General features: G+C 44.0%; 1 protein-coding gene across 1 annotated transcript in view; it reads right to left on the bottom strand.

The window, feature by feature from the left end:
• Positions 1 to 26,826, bottom strand: part of LOC116843475 — a 354,588-nt gene that overhangs the window by 134,278 nt on the left and 193,484 nt on the right. Inside the window, exon 3 of the mRNA XM_032813922.1 lies at positions 17,583 to 17,642. Within this exon, the coding sequence (XP_032669813.1) occupies positions 17,583 to 17,642 (60 nt within the window). The remainder of the gene's footprint in view (positions 1 to 17,582; positions 17,643 to 26,826) is intronic.

The following is a 26,826-nucleotide window of genomic DNA, read 5'->3' as shown; positions in this document are numbered from 1 at the left end:
GGGGGGGGGGGAGTGAGGGAGGAAGGCGTGAGTGTGATACGCTAACGGCGGGAGAGCGACTCGCTCGGCTATAACGCACAGCCCGGTAAATACGGAGTCGAAATTCGGCGACACTGATACGCATCGTCCGGAGAGAAAGAGAGGCATATTCGCCGCGGAGAATTTACCGGCAGATAGTCGATTACACGCCTCGCTTGCTTATTACGCGCCGCTTTGAGCGCGCCGTGAGGATCGGGGACGCATATAACGGCGCCGGTGATGGCGGGTGAGAGGCAAAGCGCAAGATTTTTGCGACTTCGTCGAACCCCCGAAGGACGACCGGTCGGCCAAAGGTCAGCGCCATGAGCTCCGCGCCCGAGCGCTTTGAGCGCGACTCTCCATGCGCGTAATAACTAACTTCGCGCTCGCACGTTGCGGCTCTGTTAGCGGACATTAATTGTGCGCAAACGTGTGTAGGCGCGGCGACGCCTCGTTCTGCCGTAGAATCGTGTACGGAAAAGGTACAACTTCGTCGGTGCAACTAAATTTTCCGCTATCCGGCAAACAGATGGAAAACTCGCGAACAGAAAGATTCCCCTTTCAGGAGGCTTCTACTACAGCCAATTGCTCTCAGATTACTCCGAGCGAGTTTTCATGCAGCTGAACGTTCAGACGGGTGTTTTCGGTGGCAGTAACGGAGATATTATTTCTCGCCGGCGAGTTTTTCGTCCGGTCCCCATTCACTTGCACGAACTGAAATTTTTGTTTCCGCGCGCAACACGTCCGGATGACCGACGCCGACGCCGGGATTTGGATATCGCGCCGGAGCCGGGGAAAGCTTTCGGCCCTTTCCGCGAAAGTTACATTGCTGCTTTTGTGAGTATGAAAGGGGAAAAAAACACATAAGGAACGTCTGAGGAACTTTGTTGAACGTGGTGCGCGCGATGTTTAGAACTCAGCAAAAATGCGTCACGGTATTCATCGAACGAGAGCGCGCCGGCTCTCTCTCTCTCTCTCTCTCTCTCTCTCTCTCTGTCTGTCTCTCTTTCTCTTGTGTTTTCGATCAAGAGTGCGATCGTAATTGCACTAGTTAATTTTCTTGTAAAACCGTTTATATTTTCTGAATAAATTTAAGCACATCCTTCGCGAGTTGAAATTGAAGCACGACCCCTTCATGTCAGTATCCAGCTATTTTTCTCTCTCCCCTCTCCCCCCCCCTTCTCTCTCTCTTCTGGCTCGTATTAAAAGCCAATGCTGTGTATATTATTCTATTTTAAATTATAATTTTCACGCAGAGCGAATAACTAACTCATTTTTAATACGAGTACAATGTAACTGTGTAACGCACGTACAGTGTAACATACAACGCTCGACTGTTGCTTATTACGTGCTCGTTTTAGTTAACGGGGTGAAGCGCGAATCATTCTTTCCCCCTTTTATCCTTTTTTTTTCAAAAATCGCGAAATCGAGCGTTCTTCATGAAACGATAAGTCTCACTTTCCTTCCTGCTCATGACGCACCATCAATATCTCCTCTCTTTCTCTCTTTCGTCTCTCTCTCCTCTCTGATTAATATTCGCCATTTAATATCAACGCTGATAAAATGCGCGAGACGTGCGCGGCGCACAAATATTTGCGAGCGCAATCTACAAACCGCCAGTGACTGAATTCGCAACGCAACTACTCGAAATTAAACGCATTCTCTCTCTCTCTCTCCCTCTCTCTCTCTCTCTCCTTTTAGGACCCGTACGCCCTTTGCACGTTCGCCACGGCCGACGTGAGAAACGAGAAAGTCGACACTCGACGAGGGAGACTCGTTCAGATCGCGCTTTGGATTGCTTCAGAGGCGCTTAAAAGTCTGACAAAACATCGACGTTCTTTTCATTTCGCGCGAAATCATGCAGTTATCTTTGCGCCATTCGATATCACCATAAATGCGTCCTTACCTTCTCTAATATCAGCATCGTGCGCTGACGCGACTCTTATTTGAGCAGAAGAGAATCTACCATACGGTAAAAAACATTTTGCGTGCTTGTTCAAGTAGATCCCTGTAGAGATTTTGGTGTTGTATTTTTAATATAAACCCGTGTGTTAATTTAACATATTGTCGTTGTGCTATCCTGGCTATTCTGCGTTGAGTTTATATTCACCATTTCTAAGTTTGTGTTGAAATAACACAATTTATATGTAAATGTACGAGAAAAGGGGGGAAGGGGGAGGGAGGGTGAGAGAGAGAGAGAGAGAGAGAGAGAGAGAGAGAGAAAGAGAGGAAGAGACAAAACGAGTTCTTGGTGACATATTTTATATGCAAAGTATACAGATAAACTGTGTCATTTGTTTACGTATTTGCAAACCTTATGTCAAATTAGCAATTAAACATCACAGAGAACAAATTGGCACATGTGAAATGCGTCGTTTTGACGCAAGATTTTCTGCAGCGTAGCATAAATTGATAAAATTGGTGCGATCGCGTATCGTGAGGTGCGACACGAGGAGAATTATCGCGGAATTATCGGCCACAAGAGATCGCGGAGTGATCGAATGCAACCGTAAGAGATCGTCGAGTGTTTACTCCGCCCGACAGAGAGAGAAAGAGAAAGAAAGCACCGGTTTTTTCCCACGCGATATTTCGTCGCTTTCTCTCCTAGCAGCCGACAGCCAGCGGCCAGTTCGATAACAGCTCAGGCTGTCGCGATACTCGCGGCACAGCAGCGAGAATAAGTATCGCGAGAGCATCGTCGATAGGCATGTCGCACGCACGCCTGTCGGCCGGCCGGCCAGCTGTCTCCGAATCCGGAATATTCGTAGGACTCCATCGACTAGCTAGCCGGCTCGCTCGCCGGTTTCGCCGTCGCATCCCCGGTAATCCTGTTTACAATAGCTGATTGCAATAAAATTTACATGCACCGGCGCTGAATTTACATGCGGCGGCAGTTAAATTCATGCGCGCCGCGCGCGCGCGCGCACACCCGCGCACGCAATTTACATACGCCATACGGGGGAGAGAGCCTCGAATTTTATGCCGCGCGTAGCGTTCACACGTGCTTCATTTCCCGCCTCTCCTGTCTCCCTTGCTCGCTCTCTTTCTCTTCCCCTTCCTCATCCACCACCACCGCCATCACCACCACCATCACCACTATCGCCTCCCCCGCTTCCCCCTGCTCATGCTCATTCTCATTGAGAGCGAGGACGAGTTCTCCAGTCCTTTTGTTTCAGGTGCATTTGAAAAAAATTCCGGACCAATTCGCGGTACCGAGCGACGCGCGGAAAGAGAAACGCGCCCGCGTCGGCCGCGATACCGCGATTTACTGTCCATTTATCTACTGAGGAATCGCCTAGTGATAAATTTCAAGTATCGCGCTTAAACGAGCGCGCCGTTTTACCGTCGCCACCGCCGCCGGGGAAAAAAGCGGCTCATTACTCGGATATAATTTTAAGCGTGAGATTCGTCGGCGCACCCCGTCCGACCCGATTACGGCTCGCGCATGTAAGCGAGAGAAGCGAGAAAGAGAGAGAGAGAGAGAGAGAGAAGGGGAGGAGAGGGAGAAGAGAAAAAATATTCCGATAAATTATATTTTCCAGGAATCGTAACCGAATGAGCGATTCGAATGTAGTTAAACGCGGACGAGATTTCGCCGCTTCAATCGCTCCGACCGCTGAATATACCTGAAGCGCAACCAGAATTTTCGACGAATCCGCTGGAGATCGCGATTACGAGGAGTGGAGTGACGTTTCCTAACTGGATGAAATTACTTCGCTTCTCGATTAATCCTTAAACAAATTAGAAATGAAATAGAACGAAGTTCCCGCGGGCGACTTTAATGATCCGCGCGAATCTCCCGGCGAGTCCGCGCGAAATTCGTGACAATGGCAGCGTGATCGCAATCTCGAGGAAAGCGTGTTTCCCCGATTCGCCGGAATTAGTGTTTAAGCGACGCCTTTTAAACATTCATGTAACTTCCATCTCTCTGCCACGGTGGGCGCCCTCTAAGAGTTGTCCGACGAAAGATCTTAGGATAATCGTCAGCCGGGAGGAAGGAGAAGAAGAAGAAGAAGAAAACGACGGTGTCCCCCAACGAAATTAATCCCTAATCAGATTAATTCGATTGAATAACACCACGTACGGGCGGACTCGATTCGCGCGCGCATCAAACGAACGGAATTACCTCCGCGAGTCCTTCCACATCCGAGCGAAATTCGCGACGACAGATTGCGAGAGAGAGAGAGAGAGAGAAAGAGAGAGAGAGAGAGAGACAGAGAGAGATTGTAATTTCCAGCGGGCGCGGCATCGGTAATCGAGATTATCCCTTTCTAGGCGGCCACACTATGTCGCGTAATGCGCTTCGTAAAACGTTCCGTTCGGGTAATCGGCGAGTTATCGAGGATCCCCGTTTATCCCCTCGACAGATCGCGCACGAGAGAGATGGCAAGAACGAGAGAGGGAAAGCAAGAACGAGAGAGAGAAAGAGAGATACGTGTGTTAAATCGCGCGCTGTTCTCCTCTCGCGAGAACAATATTTCCTCGGCATGGCGCAACCGCGTTCGCGTCTCGCGCCATTTCGCCGATATTGTCGGCCTGGCTTTTTTATTATTTCAGTCGTAAAGTTTATCGCCGAAAACATGCACTGGCGCACGAATACCGTATCCACTTCGCGTAACGAAAGCGCGCATGGGTCGTGGGGACCGCGCAAAGACGCTCGCGTAACATTTATCGACGAATTTTTATTGCGTGGGCGATAAAGCGTCCGATTTCCGCCCGCGGCCGAATACGATTGCGATTGCGAGATCGGTTTCCGGTTAGCTGAGGAACGATAGCGACAACACGCCGTCGTTTCCGGCCGATCGGCCAGCCCGACGACGCGCCAGCGCCCGACCGGAAATTTATCCCATAGTCCTGATCGGATTGACCCCAATCAGTCATCTGGTTTGTATAAGACGATGTTATCGAGTCCTATTTATTAATAAGATCGTAGCCATTTAACGATGCGCGTACAGTACTGTGAAGTCTGAGCGAATGTTCGAACACTCAGCAACTTTCCGTAAATGGTTCGAGAAAATTTTAAAATAGCGAAAATCTGTTCCGCGGATTTTTATTTTATTATGCTACTGTTTTACAGTTGAAGCTTTCTCTGGAAGGAGATTAATTAATTTTTAATAAAGTTATAGTGTAGCGGTGAATATGATATATTCTAGATATATCATATAGATAATTATTTACTAGAAAAATATCAATATTGAAGTAATAATTGATAACACGAATATTGCTTTTAACAAAGTTATGGCATAAATATTGATAAGTATAATGCTGAATATATCATATTAATAATTATTTATGACATAAATCTATAATAATTAGATAAATAATGATATTATAGATATTGGTTTATTACATGAATATTGATGTATCGAAATATGGATAGTACAAATATCGATTTTCTACAAAGTTGTGATAATTTAAACTTGCCCGTATTTGACAGATATAGATTATTTTGAATGCGCTGAGAAAGAAAATGGCTGACATGTAACTAACAGTTGTTTTTGACCCAATCATACTTTTCCTAGTAAAATAGTAGTAATATGCACGCAAGATTATTATCATAAACATTACAATAGAATTTAATAAAAAAAATAGTTTTTTTGACCACAACTTACAATAATTATCCTTCAAGTGATTACAGTTACAAATACCAAACAGTTTTTTCTCAGAGTGTCCCAAAAAAATATGATCGGATTAATAATTGGTCCTTTCTCCCATTTCCCAAGTAAATAATTATTGATTGGCTTATTAATTGGTTTTTTATTAGTGTTACGAAAAATACTGCCACAGCCAGAGTCAAATCTGGAATAATATTAATAAGGCTTCTCAATAATATTAATGAGATTCCGATTGCCACGCTGCGTTGCATGACTTTAAGTCCCGCTAACACAAACTCTATACAAACCAGATAAATGATAGGATTCGACGTGATTAAGAGCGCGGGATAAATGTCTAGTTGGATGGAAGCGCGGACATCAACCGGCGAGCGGCGTTTAAGTTTATTTCGAGAAACGATCGATGTAACCTTATTTCGATTGAAGTATCGCGCTGAACGACAGCCTACGACTTCAAGCGCCGGTCGCCTGTCTGCGAAGTGTCCCCGCGGCTGCAACTCGGCCGGCGACTTTTTCCCTAAGTCGTCGTCGCGGCGTTGATGATGGTCGTCGTCTGCCAATTTGCGCTCTTCCTCGATATTGAATCTCCCAGGCGAGGGCGATCGAATTGAATTTTCCTCAAATTAAAATTCACCCTCGAGATTATCCGGAAACGAAGTTTCACGACGCGAGTACACTTCGCGGGAGAGCAAGCTCCGTGCGCATCTTTTCGCCTTTCAACATTAACCTCGTTGAAACAAAAATCCCGCGTTCAATAATGGATCGGACATTAATGGGAAAGACGGTAAACCTGGGTCATTCAATAGTAAAATCGTCCGCGTTAGCACATATACAGGCGCGCGCGCGGGCATGTGTGTCGTACACTAATGTCTCAATCCGAGCGGAAAGACACACGCTGAAAAATAGATGCGCCAGCACGTTAGAACCCGGCGCGCCGGAACCTGCAATCAGGATGAATAGCACAACGCGATCTAGAGTCTTATTCTACTTTTTCACGCTGATAAGTCCGCCGTGGTTAGCCAGCCGTGTACTTCGCACAACCTTGGTCTCCTTTGTAACCGCGAATACGTAATTAGGATAGAACCGAAGCGACTCGGATCGGATGGGACGACGTGGATGGCGACTACGACGGTTTCGCATTCGCGTTATTACCAGCAGAGGCGCGTACACCTCAGCGCACGTCCCTCAGCGCGTCGCACAATCTCATCGAGTGAAAATTGAACGTTAAAAGCGTCGCCGTGCGTGAACCCTATCGATCTACAAAGCGACAAAGAGAGCCGGGGAAACGCGCGACACGGCGGCAAAGTAGGCCACGGGAAGTGAATTTTCGAAGGAGACGCGGAGAAATAGGGAGGCAGAGCGATGATTAAATTCGGTAGCGCGAGAGATCCGCGCGACTCTCGCTATCGCGCGTTTCCTGCGCGATGTCGCGTCTATCCGGAAGTTTTCAGACGAGATTTAAAGTGCCGTTAAGGTGGCACGCGTATCGCGTTTCCGGATTAAGCGCTCTTACGCCGGCTGCTCGAGCACCGCGATATCAAAGGCGAGCTGATAGACGCGAGACGTACACGTACACGTTGAAATAAGCCCGTCAGGGGACCTGATGGAGCATGTTTTAAGGAGGAGTAAACGTCGGGATCCGCGCCGAGTACTTGCGCCGCGGAAATAATCGCGGCGCATTATTTAACGGATTAAAAATAGCTCGAGGAAAAAGCGAGCAAGACGTTGTTGCCGCTCGTCCGCGGATAAAAGAAAGCGCGAGGGAGAAGGGACTGCGCGAGAAGGAGGGAAAATGCTCGGAGAGAATTTTCCTACTCCCTTGGAGAAAGAGATGTTGAAACGTAAAAATGTTGTGATTACATAATGTAAGATTATTATCGATGGTTAAATACGCCGCTTTCATAGTCGTAAGATCGAGTTTCACAATCATTTTTTTGCTGAACATTCTCACTCTCTCGATACTTTTAACCAATTTCACACCCAGGTACTCCTGTGATTATCATCGCGTGAGACAATCGATAATAGTGACTTTACGATTCTTTTAATTACGTCGACGAAGCAAATACACTGTATTGAAAATTATTCATTAAATTCACATCATAAAATAAAGTAAATTATTTGTTGTATTTATGCAGTAACATATTTGCCAAAAGTTGCATTCAGATTCTCATATTACATTTTGCATTACATATTATTTTTAATAAATTTTAATTTATTTTAATTTTAATTCTTTTCATATTTCTATTTTTTACTATACACTCTGAGAGAAAAAATATGTAAAAAATAAAAAAATATTTATTTTTAGATAAGTACTAATTACATATTTACTTAAATCTAATTTTAAATTTTTAAAATTTTTCTGTTCAAATAGAATAAATGATTGCTTTCTTGAAAAGCTAAGATTTCAAGGAAATATATATTTCTTTATATAAAAAATTTTTTTTTATTAATGTAAATAGTAAGTCACAATTAGCTTCTTACTTAAAAAACAAGAAACTATTTCTTATTTGAAAAATATTTTGTATTAATATAAGCAAATGTTACACTAAATATTACATATTGCATATTAAATGTTACCAAATTAGTAACGAATAAATGTTTAATTTTTTAATTTCGTTTCAGTGTATGTGACAAATATGAGTGGCACATGACCACTCATAAAGGATGTCACCTTTACGAATCGATTAGTTGCTGCCAAGTTTACATCTGTCTATTTGATTTTTACACCGTTCTACGATCGCACATGCACATCGGAGAAATTATTCGCAATTTCACACACGCGGGTGTCTCATGCGTTCTTTATGGCTTCTTGGCTATTTGCTCGTGTTCTCGTCTCGCAAGTGTAATTTATATCCTCTTGTTCCGACACGTTTATTCGTTACGCGGATACATTGTATTCTATTATTACCTTATAACTGCCGACTCACTTCTGTGTACAGCGGTTGCGCTTTGCTTTTTGTTCTTGGGGGGATTTATCCCAGAACATAATAAATTTCCCTCTCTTTCTCCCTATCTTACCCCTCTACTGTTTTCTTCCTCCTCCCACTCCCTCCCCTTTCTATCCTTTTCTCTCTCTCTCTCTCTCTCTCTCTCTCTCTCTCTCCTCCGACGCGGTGCCGTGCACAAACACAGCGATGCAACGCGATACAGGATGCGAATCCTATATTACAACCACCGGCAGGCTGTTACCTCTGGGTTCTTGTGCAACGTGCATGGAAACATAATGGGCGCATAGTGGTTGGCTGACTGTTACATTATTAAGTAGTTGAGTGCACGTTAGCTGCGAAGTGCTGTCAGCTTCCATTCAGATGCGGCCCGGGCGAAACCAGTAATTTGGCGTAGCCGGAAGGACGAAAGTTTCCGGACGAAGGGAGGGTGGGAAAAAGAGAGCGAGGCGGCACCCCGCGCGCCTTAATCGATTATTCTCTCGCGGCAACCGCGATAAACAATGTCGGAAAACTTCAGGGGGGGGGAGGACGACGGGGGTAGTGGAGGTATTATCCCCCTTGTGTACAGCCCCTTTCCATCCTCCCTACACCCTTCTCCTACATCCGATAGGTAACCGCCGCCGCATCGTTCGGAGAATTTTCGAGCGTTATCGGGATAACGGCCGGATGGAAAGGAGCCGCGCAAAGGGAGAGGATCTTTTTATTCCCCCATCCTCTCTTCCCCCGAGAGAAAGCCTGCGCCCCCGTGTTCTCTGGCTCGCCGTCGCGGCAGGATCCGATTAAAAATAAATTCCGCGAATGGTTGCCACCCCGCCTTCCTCTACGCCACTCCGCACCCTCTCCTGCCCCCTCGGTAAACGCTGGGCTACACCGGGCCCGACAGATAAGAGTTCTCAAGGAGTGTTTTGTCTGTTCCGTTGCGTTTAATGGAAACTTCCTGTCCCAAGACGTCGGATAACGTCCGCTTTGTCTACCTGCGCGCGCGCTTGTCGGGCCTGCTCGTGCGCTACACACTCTTACACTCGCGATAATTACATTCCCGTGCTTTCGTTATAGTCTCCGTGCTACGCCGGTAACCAGTTCGTATCTCTGATTACCATACGCCCACTCGGGCCTTCGTGTGTTTTATTTCCCATCTATTTTTTCCCTCGCGTATATTCCAGTAAATATTCATACTATTGTATGTGTGTGTGTGCGCGCGCGTGCGTGTGTATAACGTACAAGATAATTCCGTCCGCCTAAGCTTTGCGTTTGCAAAGCGCCGTGGACGTTACGAGCTTCGTTTCAACGATACATTCGTTAACGTGGAATTACAGCCGATTTTCGCGATGCTTTCTCTCGCTCTCTCTCTCTCTCTTTCTCTTTTTTCCTCCTTCCCTCTCTTTTTCTCTCTTTCTCTTTTACTTTTTTCTCGCTCCTTCGCGCTACGTGAAGCGGAAGTTATAATATCGGAAGGGTTAATTCCACGTCGGAGAACCCCGATGCGGTTTCTCGCCCGTCGGTCGACTGTCTCCTCACCTCGGTGTGACGGCGCGGCGGTGCGGGCGAGGCTCGTTATCGATTTCGCGAGTGCCGCCGAGAGTGACTTAGCCCATTCGTTGCATACGGGAACGGCGGCGGCGGCGGCGGCGGCGGCGGTGGCGGCGGCGGCGACGGCGGAGGCAGTGCAGCTTATCTTCCGCCGCGCGCAGCCCCGGTAAGACGCGCTTACGCGTCATAGATTCCATTATATTTCTCCCTGCTAGCGAGAGGCGACATTAGCGTATCTACCGCGGAGCTTTTTATCGCGCCCGCCGCATCCCATTGCTTTTCCGCGCAAATGTACCCGCAACCCTGCGAACCCCCGCGCGTTTCGAGCACGACGACGAGTGCTGCGTCGGTCGCGCCGATCCTCTCGCACGCAACGTCCCGAATTCCGGTGATGACATTATCGGATATTAGATATCCTTAGGCATCGTCGGCATCTGAGGAGGAGCCTGACTCCTTCGCGAGGGCACGAACGCGAGACTAAGCGAGACGGGTTTACACGGGGATCTGCTTAATCGCCACGAGCGCTCAACGTATGTTAGCGTCGGTACACATCGAGAGCGCGCGATCGTGGCATCTTGACACCCTTGTGTCTTTACCGAGGCGATCTCGCATCCATACAGAAACATTGACCCCTTCAATGAAAAAAATTAATGAGATAACATGAACGTGCGGTGCCATTCACGTTATTTCGACGCAGCTCGAATTCCAATACTTCGACGGCTATACGTGTCGCGGGAAAATTTTCATCTGCATTTATAGATGCATTAGCCATGGACTAAAAATAATGAAAAAATTCAGATTGATCTACATTACGTCTGAAAACGATCGCAGTTTGATTCCGCGAGTAGATGTTTCTTCGAAAATACATATAATAATATATAAAAATAAGCTATGTATATTTGTGTACACGAAAAACGATGTATCATCGACTAGCGATACACAGACTTTTATTTAGATTTTTTTTATCAATAGAGGTATCTCTAAATTGCAGTTTGTAAGCCTTCTGAGTGGCTTTCAGTCGCATTCAAAAGGCAGTTTTGTCAGTGAAAGGGAATTCAGAATAACACAGTGTGCAAATTACACCTGTGGACCACGCGTCTAATGAAGGTCCACGTACGTGTGACAGCGTCCGGTCACAGTGTCAAAGTCCTATGAAAGCTACCGCCGGACTCAGCTATGGCTATTATCATCGAGCCAGTGAACGGCTAATATTTCGGCTGATCTTTTGGATATTCGACTAAAGGCCGGATCTGCTAATTGGGTCTCGTATCGGATCGAAAGACGAGTACCCCGATTCTCTCTCTCTCTCTCTCTCTCTTTGCCTTTCCTTCTCTCTCTTACCCCGACCAGCGCGGTCAGCTCTAATCTTCTCCGTGGCTCCTCTTCTCAGGAAATTCTATTATATTCCTGGCCAAAGGAGCGCGCTTTAATGCACCTCCGTCGCATTTCGCGAAACCGAATACACCGTCGTCCCCGTGCCGTTCCGTCCCGTCCCCCGTCCTGTCTCATCCTGTCCTATTCTGTCCTCTCTCGCGCAAACACGTCCACCCACCCAGCCATCCTTCTGCCGTCCTTTTGCCGGCGCGATATGTCGAGCGCACGAGGAAGACAGGCGGGAGAGGACGGGGGGGCTCGTGCGAAAAATACATACGGCGAGATACGGACGGGAGACACGGCGGGTCACGACTCCAGCTCGGACGCTTCTCCATGCCCGCGGTCATGTTTTCGTAATTAATCGGGCGCGATGTTTAACTTTAGGCTTTTAGCGCGGTTTAATATTTCAGACAGGACGTTCTCTCGCAAGCGCCCGAGCGTCGTGCGGCGCGCAGCTCGCCGCGGCAGGGAGAAATGCGTCGCAATTTTTACGCGCTCGTGTTCGCTGTCGGGAAAGTGAAACGCGAGGGGCATTATCATCTCGCCTCACCTGCGCGCCATTAATCGCGATAATCGGCCTGCGAGTATGTTTGCATCGCACGAACGCAGAGTTCTTGCTTTTACTCCACCTCGCCTCGAGCGCCATGTTAATGTACGCGTGTTAATCGTGATACTTTCGTTGTGTAGCGATTTTTAAATATTACAGATTCTCCTTCCCTCTCGAAGAGTCACCCTTTTACAATGTTTTAGCGGAGATTCAACAGGATTACCTTCGTTTCCTCACTTTGCATGTTACGCTGCATGGAATTATAAGGAGCTTAATTAATATTGCAGAATTATTCTATTCGTATCTTCGGCTAGGTAGATAGGTAGGTAGGAAGGTTAAAGATCGACGAGTTCGCGGGGATCACAAGATTATCCGTCAGACTCTATCTCTCTTTCCCTTCTCTTTTTCTGTCTCTTTCTCTCTCTCTCTCTCCTTCTCTCCTGATGTTTCATATTTTACGATTATAGAGATTTTCGTATTACTTTTCAGACTAGACTTCCCCCTGTCTCTCTCTCTCTCTCTCTCTCTCTTTCTCTTCACGATAGAACTTATCTGCTCCCGCATTATATGCCGGTATACGCACAGTATGGAACTTCGTAACTCGCGAGACAAGATAAATTTTGAATAATGCATCCTAAGATTACCGAGGCCGCGTGGCCGAAAAATTCACGAGCCCCGGAGACGGCTTTCTCGTCGGACGAGCGAATTATATCATGGCGGCGACGGGGTCGGCGGCGGGCGTTATTCAGAACTCGAGTGGACAGTCTCGTTGCATCAATTACGGATATCCATTAGCCTAATTAAGCCTCGCGACACGCGCGGACCTGCGCCGTCCCAAAGTGCGTCTCGCGACGAGACGGGTTAAATAAAAAATTGAAAAACAAATTAATGAAAAAACACGCGCATGCAAATACACACACGCACATACACACATACACAGGCGCGGATTAAAATTCAACGAGAGGGAAATACGCGGATGATTCGCGAGAAAAAAAGACTGTCGGGGATTAAAAGAAATAACGCTCTGGAAAGGAAAATTAAATTTACCGTGGCCCGCGCATTGTGTCGCGGACGGCCTCGAGAGGGTGCAAACGATGTGATACGATGAGCGAGAGACGGAGGGTCGATGCAGACACCGGGGTGGCGAAAGATACTTTCGAAAAGTTCCGACAAAAGCGAAGTACAAGCCGCCTGCCGCCATCGCCTTATGGGAAATTACACGATGAGCTCGCTGGATTACCGTAACCTTCTCGAGCAACTCGCTCCACCTTCCTTCCCCCTCGCCTATCCCCCGCGCTTTCCGCTTTGTCGAGTCATTCTCGGCCCCCGTCTCATCTCGGGAAGCTCGCTGATCTTCCTTTAACGCCCGCCGCGATTTTACCTCCAACGTACTCGAGAAGTATCGACGTGCCGTTCTAGAGAAAAAGAGAGAGAGAGAGAGAGAGAGGGAGGGAAGGAGGGAGGGAGAGGAAGAGAAGAATGGGCGATGATAAATTTGCGAGTCAAGCCGGCTCGACGGTCCTTCCGAGGAAATGTCCGAATTTTGGCAGGGATCAGTATGATGATATATGTGCATCGAGAGTCGCGTGCTTTCTCGCCGTTTTCCCGGCGATTTTTCCGTACGCTGTTTTTTCCACGAGACTAGTTAATTTTTAACGTTAATGTCTCGGTTGTTGGATAAAAAATCGAAAAATCTGTCAAGGAGAAGTCGAGCTGAAATGCCAGCAGTGCAGTTCATTTCCCAAATTTCAAAGCCAATTTTTTGGCTTCCTACAAATTTCAAAAGAAAAGCAAAAGATCACTTGTAATTGGCCGCAATTATGCAAGAAGGATTCACCGCACACGAGAAGTACGTTTCGAGAAAAAGAAGATTTGATAAGCGATTTGAAAAGTACAAATGGCACCGAAAAAGATTCTTCGCGATCGTTCAAGAAGTCAAGCACGGTCAATTTTCTTCTCTTTTATTCATTGAAAAAGAAGGGCATTCATTGACAAGTTCAACCTTTAAAAAGACACGGCTAGTGAAAACACAGAAATGTATAAAAAAATGCCTAGTTTACACCGAACGTTTAATACGTGTATTAAATAGTAACTTTCTATTAAATAATCTTAATATCGATACATATATTATACAACGTGTATTATAGTATACATGTATCATACAACGTATATTATAGTATAATATTCATCAAGAAGATGTATTATATCAATTGAATACATTGTTGACATGCATTGTCAATATTAAAATTATTTAGTACGCGTATCAAATGTTCGGTGTAAACTAGGCAAAAAACAACTAAAAAATGAAGTAGCTAGTAGAAAAAGTAAAAACTGTTTTTTAATTAATTTCAGGCATCCGTAAGACTTTTTCGTTTCATGTTGTAGGAAAACGTGTACAAACTGTTCGTTGGTAAAACAGAAACTCAATCATCATAATTTCGTGAGTTGCATCTCACATTCTTGCATAACTGCAGCCAATTACATAACATTTTCAGATGTCTCAAGAGCGAAACAACCGCGACTTTCTTCTCAGTACCGCTCCTGATATGCATACACCTGAATATGCATACATAATCCTGAGATACATTGTGTCTTTGAAACACGATCGTCAAGACGTAACGGTAGATTAATGCGCGACTAGAAACATATGCACGACGCATAATAATGCACGCAGAAACTCGGCGCCGAGAAGTTCGGGGAGGCTGCGAGAGAGAAGAGCGAGAGGGAGGGGTTTTAAATTGGATTGAGCGTGCTAATGAGTTTCGCAAATTATCGCCTCTCACGTGCGCGCGAATCGACATGTGCCGGCACTTTTCGTTTTATATCGAAACAGCTAACCAATTAATAATTACGCGATCGAACGATAACTGCCGGCGCGCTTTCCTCGCAGAAGCGCGTCGTCCAATAATTGACGTGAGATGATCTTTTCGCATTTCGATGAGCTTTCCCCGAACACGTCGCGACGTAAGTCCATGTCGCAGAGACGCGCCTTGTCCATTATTAATAAATTAACTATCAGCAACTATTGGGAAGCAACGCTATTAAAGTAGTAAAATACTTTCGCCGCGTAAGAAGCAAATAAATGGCGCGTATTTCCCATAAATATTTTCCCAGGAAACATTCGACGTTACATCGCTACGATACCTTTATGCCACAGCAAGAGATCAGGATTCCAGAGTAGCCGCCGTGGACTCAGAAATAACCCGGTGATGAAGCACGTGTCCTTCGTTTTGATCGATTCTGTAACGTGTCCGGACTCCGTCAAGACGGCGGCGACAGCCTTGTAACACAGCGCGGCGTGTGAAAAATTCACGCCATCACGAGCATTTCGATCATTGTCTCGGGCAGCGAGTCTTTCTAGGCTTTTTTCTCCTTTCCTCTTCCCTACCCCCGCCACGGCCGATTAATATTCGAACCCGTGTATCAGGAGAGAGAGAGAGAGAGAGAGAGAGAGAGAGAGAGAGAGAGAGAGAACGCGCCGACAGAAGCTTCGAAGGAGAGAGAGAGAGAGAGAGAGAGAGAGAGAGAGAGAGAGAGAGAGAACGCGCCGACAGAAGCTTCGAAGGAGAGAGAGAGAGAGAGAGAGAGAGAGAGAGAAGAAATTTTCGAAGAAGTGACACGTCCGAGACGGCAAATTAATTAGGCGGCGGGTGAACTGATGAAGCCATTAATTACGCCGGCGGGTAGTCTCCTTGTCTCGGGGACCACCTTGCGAGCCGGCCGGTCGACCGGTCGAACCCAAAATCCGAGCGATAAAACGACGAACGCCGTCGCCGGGGGTGGAACCTCGGGACGTCGCGACGACGAAACTTGGACGAAACCAGACAATGGTACTCCATTAAGAGGGGGCTTTCATCTTTGGAACGAAGTCGGTCGAGTAGCCTGACGATCCTCGATACTTAACCTCAGCCGTACCTACGTTCTCGCTTCCTGTCACGACAGGCCGAGCTTGTAGGTCGCGACGACGGTGGCGGTCGGGAGAGAGTAAGAGAGAGAGAGAGAGAGAGAGAAAGGAAGAGAGAGCGATTTTAAGCTTGACTCCGATTTTAAGCTCGCCTCTTACCGCGGCACCAAGTACACCCACGTAGGCAGGTAATCACGGAGAGAGCTTTTCAAACGCATCGGAGGACAACAAGAGCGTTATTCTGCGCAGGGAGCGCGCGCGGCGAACGAGCGATGATATTCGTCGCGCGGCGAAGTGATCTTCGTCTTCTCCTTCGTTTTTCGCTTCTACCCTTAACGAGAACGCCGAGGTATTAGTGGTTTTTGAGTTATGAGCGACGAGGAGATATAGGCGAAGCGCGAAATTTTATTCTTTCGTCGATTTCGAGTACACTCTTTGCTTTAATGGAATCTACTCCGGAGATGCTCTTAGATGCCGAGACACTTCACGCTGAGAAGCTCCCGAGATCGTCACGCGAGTAGCGCGCTATTGAATTTCGCTGGAGAAACGATCATTTTGCGATATAGATTGTCGTCTCGATAACGAAAGCAACTTTGTATCTTGAAACTATGTGACGCGTGTAATCCTCGTGGAGTCAATTAATTTGAAGGATTCACTTATTCTATTTTTTGAAAAAATAATATGTTTTTCACTGGACCACTTCCAAGGAAGAATAACAGTGAATATCAATTTTTTAATACGGAATCGCTTAAAAAGGGAACTTATAAACTAAAATGTGTACAGGCTTTGCTAGTGTTCAAACTAAAGTAAAAGAATTAAGGTCTTCAAGAGCCATTCGCAGTTGCTAGTGCGCGAACTGAAATTTATATTGTAAGAGAATAACAATGTTTCACATAGTGTCTAACGCGCGCGACCTTTTATTTATTATTATATCTGCGTTTATCATACGCAGTGAATCAGCCTTTTATGACCTTTTATTCCAATTATCATTAATAATATTAATAGCCACTCCCAATCTCAGTTAATTGTGTATTTTTTTATTCAATTTAAATTTAATTTAATGTAATATTTGATTAAATTTAAATTATTAAAATCGAATATATACAACGGATAATATATAGCGTTAAAAGACGCATTATGCATTAAGGGGATGCTGAAACTGAAAATTTTACCGACAAAATACTGACATTTTTCTGTAAAGTTTACATAATATTAGTTGCACAGAAACGCTTTCACGTCATAAAAGTGTATGCAAAAATAAATAGAAGCATTGCTCAATATATAACGAAAATAAGAAAGAAATTTTAAATGTAAAATCTGATCGTTATCGACATTGTTCAAGTCCGTCATTGATTTCAGTATCCCCTTAAGAGAAGAAGTATCTAAAAAATAAAAATATTCATTCAGTGGGGACTAATAACGTATTTATCAGAGCTATTATGTTCTGATATAAAATATTTGTCAAATAAGAAAATACACATTTTGTCAAAATCTTAACTTCTCGTGAAAAAGAGAGAGCAATAATTTATTCCATTTAAATAAAATACTTTTGAGACTTGAGTAAATATCTCTTGTCGGTACCAGCCTAATAAAAATCTTCTATCCCTCAAATACATTTTGCAATGTATGAATTGTGTGAAATAACTCACCGAATGCACTGCGGACGCGTTGGAGTTCAACTTGGACCGCTTGGCGATGCCTCGGTGACGCTGAAACCCAAAGAGAGAGGCACATGAGAAGTCGGAACCGATTTCTCGGAGGACGTCGAGCAAAAAAGGAAAAAATAAGAGATACACAGAAATCATCGCAGCCGCGCGCCAGCGGCGCATTAAAACACGTAATTGCGTACTTCGCGCTTCCAGAGACAAATTGATATGTCTCTAACACATAACAACGGTTCAGCGAGCGCGTATTACACATTAAACTCATGATAATACATATTACATGCTACGTTTAGTTACATTTGCGCTCTATATTAAAATGTTAATCACTGTAAAAGGTACAGAACGCCCGCACCCGCGCCTGTCGGTTTATCTACATACCTATCTATCAACTAATAAATTATTATGAAATTTGTCATTATGTTGCGGCGCAATGCCCAATAGCGTGCCGCGCGAATTACGCGAATAATAATAGAATATAACAGTATGTTTGTCTAATACCAGAATGATTGTCAGTCTACGGTTGCGTAAATATACAATCACAGACTACGATTGCATATTTATTCAACCGTACCATGCCACACGAAAGCGCCATTGTTCGCGCGCGCATGCACGTGCGCGCCCGTGCAGTGTCCGTATCTGTACGCGTGGAACAGCGGTGACGGCGGACAGGGAGAACGGACACGTTCTGAATCATACTTGGAAAGGAAAAGCACCATCGGTGCGCGGTCCACGCGAGCATAACTCTCCCGGTGAGACTCTTGGCCGACTGTCTTCGGTCGGTCACCCCCATCACCGCGTCAGGAAACACTATTCAGCGCGTAAAAAATCAATGGGGAGAGAGAGAGAGAGGTGAGAGAAGCAGAGAGAGAGAACTGTAACTAGCTTTACGATCTGTCTTGGCCTGATCACGGTACGAGATATCTCGCCGGCGGAACTCGGACGAAATCGCACGATGATCCTCCATTAAGTGCGCTCTCGTCGTCCTTCGCCTTGCGGTCCTTCGCCGGTCGAGCATCTCGACGATCCTCGATGCTTAACCTACCCCAGCACGGCCATACTTGGTCCTCGTTGCAGAACGATGGCGAACGAACGAGAGGAATAGGAAGCGGACGGAGGGATGGAAAGGAAAGGTGCAGGAACGCGCTACGTAGGTACTTCCAATTCGATCTGTGGTCTAAGCCTTTAATGCCTGCTTATTCGCTCGCCTGGAAGAGGATCCCGAAGAGGTATCTAAACTTTCCGAACGCTCCTCGGAAGAGAGCTAAACGCCGAACGATTTTACAGCCGCTGCCGCCACTCGGCGAATACTTCTTCCCACCATTGACTAAGTCGCGGCAATAATTATCGACGATTAAGCAAATTACGCTCGTGACACGAGATACAACGTCGTGGTGTGAGATGTTTGTGCGCCTCGCGAGGGGTGGAAAATTCGTGAGTCGTTCGCGGACCACATCATGATTCTCGAAGTGAATTCGCGCGCGAGAAAATCCTGAAGTTTCGAGAATCTTGCGGAAATACATATATATGATACGGACACATGCACACATTGGTTCTCTTAAGATGAATCAGTAAACATGTTTCTGATTGAATCAGTAAAAGGAGTATCTCGCTAATAACCAGTTATTAGCGAATATTCACTTGAATATTCAGTGGAAACATTTTACTGCTCTATCTCATATCTCAAATCTCCGATTAGTGGCAATGAAATTTCACTGGAAAATCCGTAGTACACAAATTCGTTATACTTTATGCCAAATCCAACTTTCTGCACTTATGCACGGAAAGAATAATTTCTTTTCTCTTTTTCATATAAATTCTTTTTAATTTTAATGTATTTTTGATAGCTCAGTAATAGGCTGTCAACAAAGTCTATCTTGCTAAGGAATATGTTAAATTTCGCTACAAATGTATTGTAGTAGATTTCGCTAGACACATACCAAGTGTTTTAATAATTTTTAGTTCCTAAAATATCCAGTTCTTAAAATATAAGTAGCACACATGTGAAACGAAAGAAAGGATAGTGAATTGTTGCAGAATATCGATCTATTCCTCGGCTACAAAGTCCTATAGCAATTTTTAATTTAAAATTCTGTTCATGTTTGCAAACTGCATCAACAGGATAAATAACAGTCCCTACTATTAATCAATTCTTTCAGCGAGATTTTACTGATCGCAGTGCTATATTTATAATTAATGTTTCAGTTATAACTACAGCATATTTCACAGTGAAAAATACATTGATTGTACTTTAAAGAGTATATGCACGGTATGCACTTCCATATGAATTGTAGCTGAGTCTGATATAAACCGTTTGTATTAACAAATGAATCATACCGGATGTGTCAATGGGAATGTGTTCGATGATATCGACATTTGACGTTTGACGTTCGCGAATCATCCATGATGCATTTATGTACGCCGTGCAAATAGGTTGAAACCATTTCGTTTCGAAATTTGACTTGCAGCACTTTCAAATAAACGATACATATGGGGAGCGTTTATTTCCAACGCTCTCTAGGACAAAATTTGAATATCCCGATGAATTTCAATCTGCCAGATTAAATACAAAGATTAAATAACAAAAAAAAAATAACGCGCCGCATGTGCGGCCTGTATTCGCGAATTCGACATTTTGGCGACATTTTTCACGGATCGTAATTCTTTTTTTTTTTGTTTTTTGGAAGTAAGCGTAAGAGACAGTACCAATGGTACGTGGATCTTGCGTGTCGGTTACGCGCGACGTTAGCGGCTACATGCTGTGTGAATTGCGGAGCGCGATATGTTATTTGGAGCGCGATTTAGTCTTCGGGTACTTAAATATAATTTTGAAAATGTTGAGAATAATTCTTGTTAAGATATCGTGATCGGTAATGCAGTAAAATTGCGAGACTTCGTCGCTTTGTATCGAAAGAAAAGGGAGAAGAAAGAGAGAGAAAGAAAGGGACAACGAGAGTGAGAGGAAGAGAAGGAGAAAAGGAACGGAGAAACGAATCCAAAGAGATCGCAAGCATTACAACGTGTACTCCGACATCGACTCGACTTTCCGCCAGGAAAGAAAAAAGATGCGGGCGAGCCGGAAAAAGGGAGGCAAAGCGAGCGCGCGCTCTATATCCCCTGGATATCGGCGATTGTGTTTTTTGTCAAGGATCGAAAGTGCCTCGTCTACCCACACCGGTGCGCTTTGACGTTTAACCGGACGCTTATCGATTGCGGAATTTATTTCTTTTCGTATCTCCAGTCTCCGCCACCATTGTCCACCCTCTCTCGCTCGTCCCTTCTCGTTCTCTCTCTCCTTTTTCTCTCCCTCTTCTCGCTTTCTCTCTCTCTCTCTCTCTCTCTCTCTCTCATACATACACACACATACACCCTGGCTCTACCATCCCTTCTGCATCCCCAATGCCGCTCTCTTTATCCCGAATCACCCGGCCAGGCGGACCGGTCTCTCATTCCCATTTTGTTTCCGTTCCCCGACGGCTGTACAGATAGGTGAGATTAAGCCCCGCGATGGCGCGGCTGCGGTTATCAGGAGATTGCATTTTAGCATAATGGCTACGAGAGGCCGCATTGTAGCTCCGTTTTGAGGGACGCGTCGTGACGTCGCTGCACCGTCGTGATGGGTGTCGGGACATTTATCATGGACCAGGTATTTTTGCCCTCCACCCCCGTTTCCTACCCTCCCTTTCGTTCACCCCTCGTGCAAATGTCGGCTCGCGTGTGCCATAAGTTCTCCTTCTCTCTTGCTATTGCGTGTCGCACGAAAGACCGCGTATCAGCGAATAAAATGCATTTATGCGACTCGACGATGAGAACCACACCCATAGGAAATTCCTTAGGATCTAATTGGGATTCAGACCGACTTGCCCAAAATAATTACGGATTCTCGTCAGAAGTGTAATATTTCAAACATATTTCAAAAGTGAGGTAATCCAAAGTTCTCCCAATATTTTACCCAGTCTTCATTTTACGTTAGAATCGAATAAAACATGTCGACTTTCCAAATCCGATCTCGTTATTCAGTAAAACGCTCGAAGCGTTTTAAAAATATTTCATTTTTATATTTTATTCTATTAAATACAATAGTTGATATAAAAATAGAATTCCCAGTTTGATACCACAAAAATATATCGCGACATTATCGACTAAAAAAACGTTCAAGTTTATAGTATGTCTGTATTAATTCTTAGACAAAGAATCTACGTTTGGAACAAAAATAGGATTTATAGAACAAATTGGTATCGCAGCGGGATAAGCAATTTTGGGGCAAATTTGAGCGTTTTAAGTTATCTTACCGCATCTGAGAAAATCTTGACAAATTTCTATGCACGGGCACAATTCTAATTCCTCCTGCCTCTCGTGCTCCTCATACCTAGCACGTGATCGAAATTGACAGAGTAATTCGGTCGATGGACGATGCTCGGACTGGTAATTAAAGACACGTAACGTTAAATATTTCCTATTGCGCGCGCGCGCTAATTAGCGAACGGAACGAAGTGTGGCTACCGCGCTGTTGCTGAAAGAGCAATCGGCCGATATGCGCGCGTGTATGTGCGTGTATGTGTGTATATGTCCCCCGTCCATTGCTTGCACAGCTAATATTATTAAGGAGGGCGGCGATTTGATAGCGTTATGTTTGCGTTAATACATCAATCGCGACGGCGAACAGACTTGCGCGTCGATGATGCTCGTTCAATTAAACATTTCGGACTAATTCCGGCCTATGCGATGCATATGCATGCGCGGCGCGTGCACACGCTTCACTGTGTACCCAATGTGCGCGACTATATGCTAATTGCACGTGTGTTCGCCAGGTTTATTCGTTCACGCGCGCGCGCGCGCGACCAGAAAGAGCCGGCGCGGTGCGACTCGCTGAAATACGTGTCGCGCACTTACGAAACCGACGACGCGCGACATCGATATTCCAACAACGTCGATAACACAGCCTCGGCAGTGACATTCCCGCACGAAACATTTATCGATTTCCCCGTGACGTATCTCCTCAAGCCGCGTAGGACACACACACATGCGCGCGCGCGCATGTCACCTTCGCCGTTAATAAGTGAATAAAATGCCGGCGCGCACACTCACGCGCGTGAGATATTAATTCGCGAATTTCCGCGTTGCACTTGAACGGCTCATTTGTGAATTCATGAGCCGACAAATTATACGGATTCGCGCTATTCATTACACCGTCCGAATTATCCTTCACGTTAAATTGATTAATCAAGTAAAGTTAATCAATCATATTTCGATTTAAGATCAATCGTCCGCATCGAATGCCCGGCCACCGTTAATTGATGATAATGATGCGGTGAAATTTATGACCGGGCTTTCTTTCTTCTTCTTTTTTTTGTTGCCTCTTCTTTCCTTTCATTTTTCTTCGTAGTATATGCACAGTTTCCTCGGATACCTTACCGTATATTAGATCGATAATCGCTAAAAATTATCGACCGGCCGCATTCGTTTCTAGTTACATGTTTCCTATGACTGTAGACTAATCGAGAAATCGAGAACGTGTTCAAAGCAGAAGTAACACTTTGGCAGCTTCACGTTTGCGTTAGTAAAGAGGATTATTCGCTCGCGTGTAATACGCAATCAGCAAAAGATGACTGAAAATGTTAAGAAGGATAAATAAGGGAGTTTAATATATACAATCGATATAAGTAATTAAATAACTCTTCCGATTGCGCGTCATAGGATAACTTCCTTTCCGGACACAAATAAAACGTCGAGCTGTCGAAGTGTCACTTCTTCTATCAACACATTCGCATTTTCTGGATTAAATAACAGTCATGAGGAGTTAATCTTTCGCATTGATCTTTAACATAGATTAACCCCTTGTCCACAATCTTTTAATCTTTAACAAATTGACCAACCACAGTCGATTATTTTAAAAATAATCAACTGTGGTTGGTCAATTTCTTACGGCTTAAGAATTAAAGCAAAGTTGTGAACAAGAGCTAATAATTAACGTCTACTTTAACAAAAGCACAAAAATCGATGTCTATCGTACTTACATGATTATACTAATTGATCCTTATCCCACGAGAGGATTGTTCCACGTCCATCGGAAGCGCGGTAACTCCCCTTTTCTAACGGTTTTTATTTCAAGTCGCTGCGATGTCTACGAGCGGAGTTTCTAACGATTGTATCGACGAGTTGTGGATAGATCGCGACCTGAGAATGGAATGCGCAGAAGTTCCGCGGCGGAATGCGACTACTGTTTCCAGAAAGTCACCTTGCGTGGTATGCGACAGCACGCCTGGCTCGTTACTCCCACTCTACGGCTCGGATAAGCACTAACGCATCGCTCGCTTGCTCGCTGCGGCCTGCGCGGTCATTCACCTTTCACTTTAGGTGGGAACAGTGCGCCGGCGCCAGAGCAAGTGCCGCACGAGTGCGAGTCACAAATTCCCTGGACTGCGCGCAGTGTTGCCGAGGCTCTAAAAATTTATTCACCAGATTTCTGCTTCAATAATCACCAGATTACAACTTTTTTCACCAGATTTTTTTAAATGTATATAAATTCGAATAAAAAAACAATTTTAATGATTTTTAATGTTTCAATAAACATATTTAAACATAAATATAAACAAAATTAATATAATATATTTAAATATTCATGAAAATATACTCGTAAACAGAGAGAGAGAGAGAGAGAGAGAGAGAGAGAGAGAGAGAAAGAGGGGAAAACTTATTTTATAATTAGTTTTAGCGTATTGTAAATTGTTACTAATGGCAAATTCGATTGAATGCACTAGTGCGCAGTGAGTGTACACTAAACTTGTTTATAATTCGTTTTTATACTTATTACTAATAGATTGACTGCGTTCAACAAAAGACACAACTGTGTCATTGTAAGATTCTTTAATATGATTGGTTTATACTAATATTTAGATCCAATGAGGAAGTAGAAACAAGACCAATCATATTAAAGAATCTTACAATTGTGAAATTGCTTTGACTGCGTTCGAAAACATCACCCATGTCCTAATGTATCATCTTATCCTTGTTTAATATTCAAACAATAAGGTAAACAATAAGGTAAACAATAAGGATAAAATGGTATATGAGAATACTCGGGTAATGTTTCCGAACGCAGCCATTTTTATCATCAAATAAAGAAAGTTATTCACCAAAAGACCTTAAAAATCACCAACAACGGCAACCCTGGCTGCGCGTTCGCTTTGGATGCTTACGCGCTGCAAGCGTCATTCTAAACGTCTAACCTCTTTCATTCAAGAAGTAAAGAAATGTTATAAAATCTATACTATAATACAAATAATTAAATCATCGGAACCAAATCTGGTCAAATAACTATCAAAAGTGACTCATTTCGACACCTTTAATAAATCGAATTTTCATCACTTTCTTACGAATTTAGACGGTTAAAAATGTTACTTAGAAAATTTTTATTTAGCGACCTAAAAAAATGTAACATTATAATGTATAACTTATGTTACACTTTTTAAGCCAAAATCGTCTCATTTTACCCTATCGTTCTTTATTGTGTAAAGGCCATTCTACAATTGCGTAAGCGTGGTTGTAAATGGTTGCAGATTATGACAACCAATCAGAATAATGCAATCAGTAAATAAAACACAGTAATTGGTTGATTTTTACGTTCACGACCACACTTATGCAATTGTAGAATGGGCTTTATATCACATTATATTCGTATGTATTCGCGATTTTTTAATTCAAGATTGAGATCATCGCCCTTCTAATGCCGAGAGAAGTACCGCTTTCGACCTAGTGAATAGTGAGGCATCCGCGGGGCTGACAATTCATGTACATAGTCGTTTGACGAAGCACCTGCGACCCATAAATATCGATAATTCACGGTAAACCGCCAGTGCGCTATTCATAGACGGCCGTTACATGACGAATAATTATAGATACACGATTCTATGATTATCCGTCGATATGCATTGTTCACTCTCTTTTCAATAATTCATAATAATCTTGAAGTTAATCTCGGATGCAGGAAACGACTATTCATGAAACATTGATCAGCTCGCCGAGAGGAAGATCGATAAACGAGAGATTCAATCGTCGCTTATATTGGACGATATAACACACACATGTACAGTGGGTCTCGCAAAACGGTTTAGACACAATGAAGTTGGGAGACTGTCAAAATTGAGAATTATTAACGACGGACTTATGCAATATACTAGCGAAAATAATAATATAATTAAGAACGCCGAATAATAATAAATAATAATATAATACTAATAATAATTATTCATAATAATCATATTGATAGTAATTACTCATAATAATTATTATTGATATAATTATTCGACAAACCCGTCGGTAATGACTCAATTTTGGTAACTTGGCTTTCGACTTCATTGCGTCTAAACCGTTTTGCAAGCCGTGATATCTTTAAATAGTGGGACTTAAATGTAGAGCATAAATCTAGTGAAGCAATAAGAATATCGTCGATTTTAAGTAACGACGATTTGATATTTGAGACTCTCGACGACTTGTTCGATGAAGGGCCCGCAAAAAGAGATTCACCGAGCGCAAACGGAAGCCATCCGATAATTAATCGTGGTTTCGACAGAAAGAGTGAAAATAACGAGTAGTCATTTTCGATTACGGCTTAATAACTTGAACCATATTCTGACACGAGATCTTGCATAAAACAGAAAACAGCTGCGATATTTATCCCGGCTATATCAATTAAATTGCCGCGATACGCGTATCGTAATCGACCGCGTCAATAAGTAATGCATCACCCTCGCTGTTTCTTTTTTTTATATTTAAACGATTACTAAAATATTGAATGTAGCGGGTATATTTAAATTTACAACAGTGTAACATACACAATTTATTAAACGAAACCAGGCTCGCGTAATGCCAATATTATAAACACGAGAATTATTGAAAGAGGTGATGACGATATTTATACGACGATTCATTATTCCAGTTTGGCCGTTTTTTTTTCAAGTTAATTAGTTACTCGTATTATCAATTATCAGCCAATTGAAATTCGCGCATATTTATAACAGTCTCTCGCTCTCCCTCCCTCTTTCGGTCCATCGCATGTTCGGCATTATCATCACCATGGTCACATATCTGTAAATATATTACGTCTATCGCCGGTAGTATTATTATTCGGTAATATTATTAGTCAATCAGTTTAGCAATATTATCAATAATATCGCTGGTCAATTTCTTGCAATTACAAAACACCCAATTAAAAGTTACTACTAAAGATATA

The sequence above is a fragment of the Odontomachus brunneus genome, unplaced genomic scaffold (assembly GCF_010583005.1).
Source record: "Odontomachus brunneus isolate Ranch 3 - 2012 unplaced genomic scaffold, Obru_v1 Obru_scaffold_033, whole genome shotgun sequence".
NCBI lineage: Eukaryota > Metazoa > Arthropoda > Insecta > Hymenoptera > Formicidae > Odontomachus > Odontomachus brunneus.
Note: the sequence above shows the minus strand (reverse complement) of the source record. Positions and strands in the feature narration are given on the sequence as shown.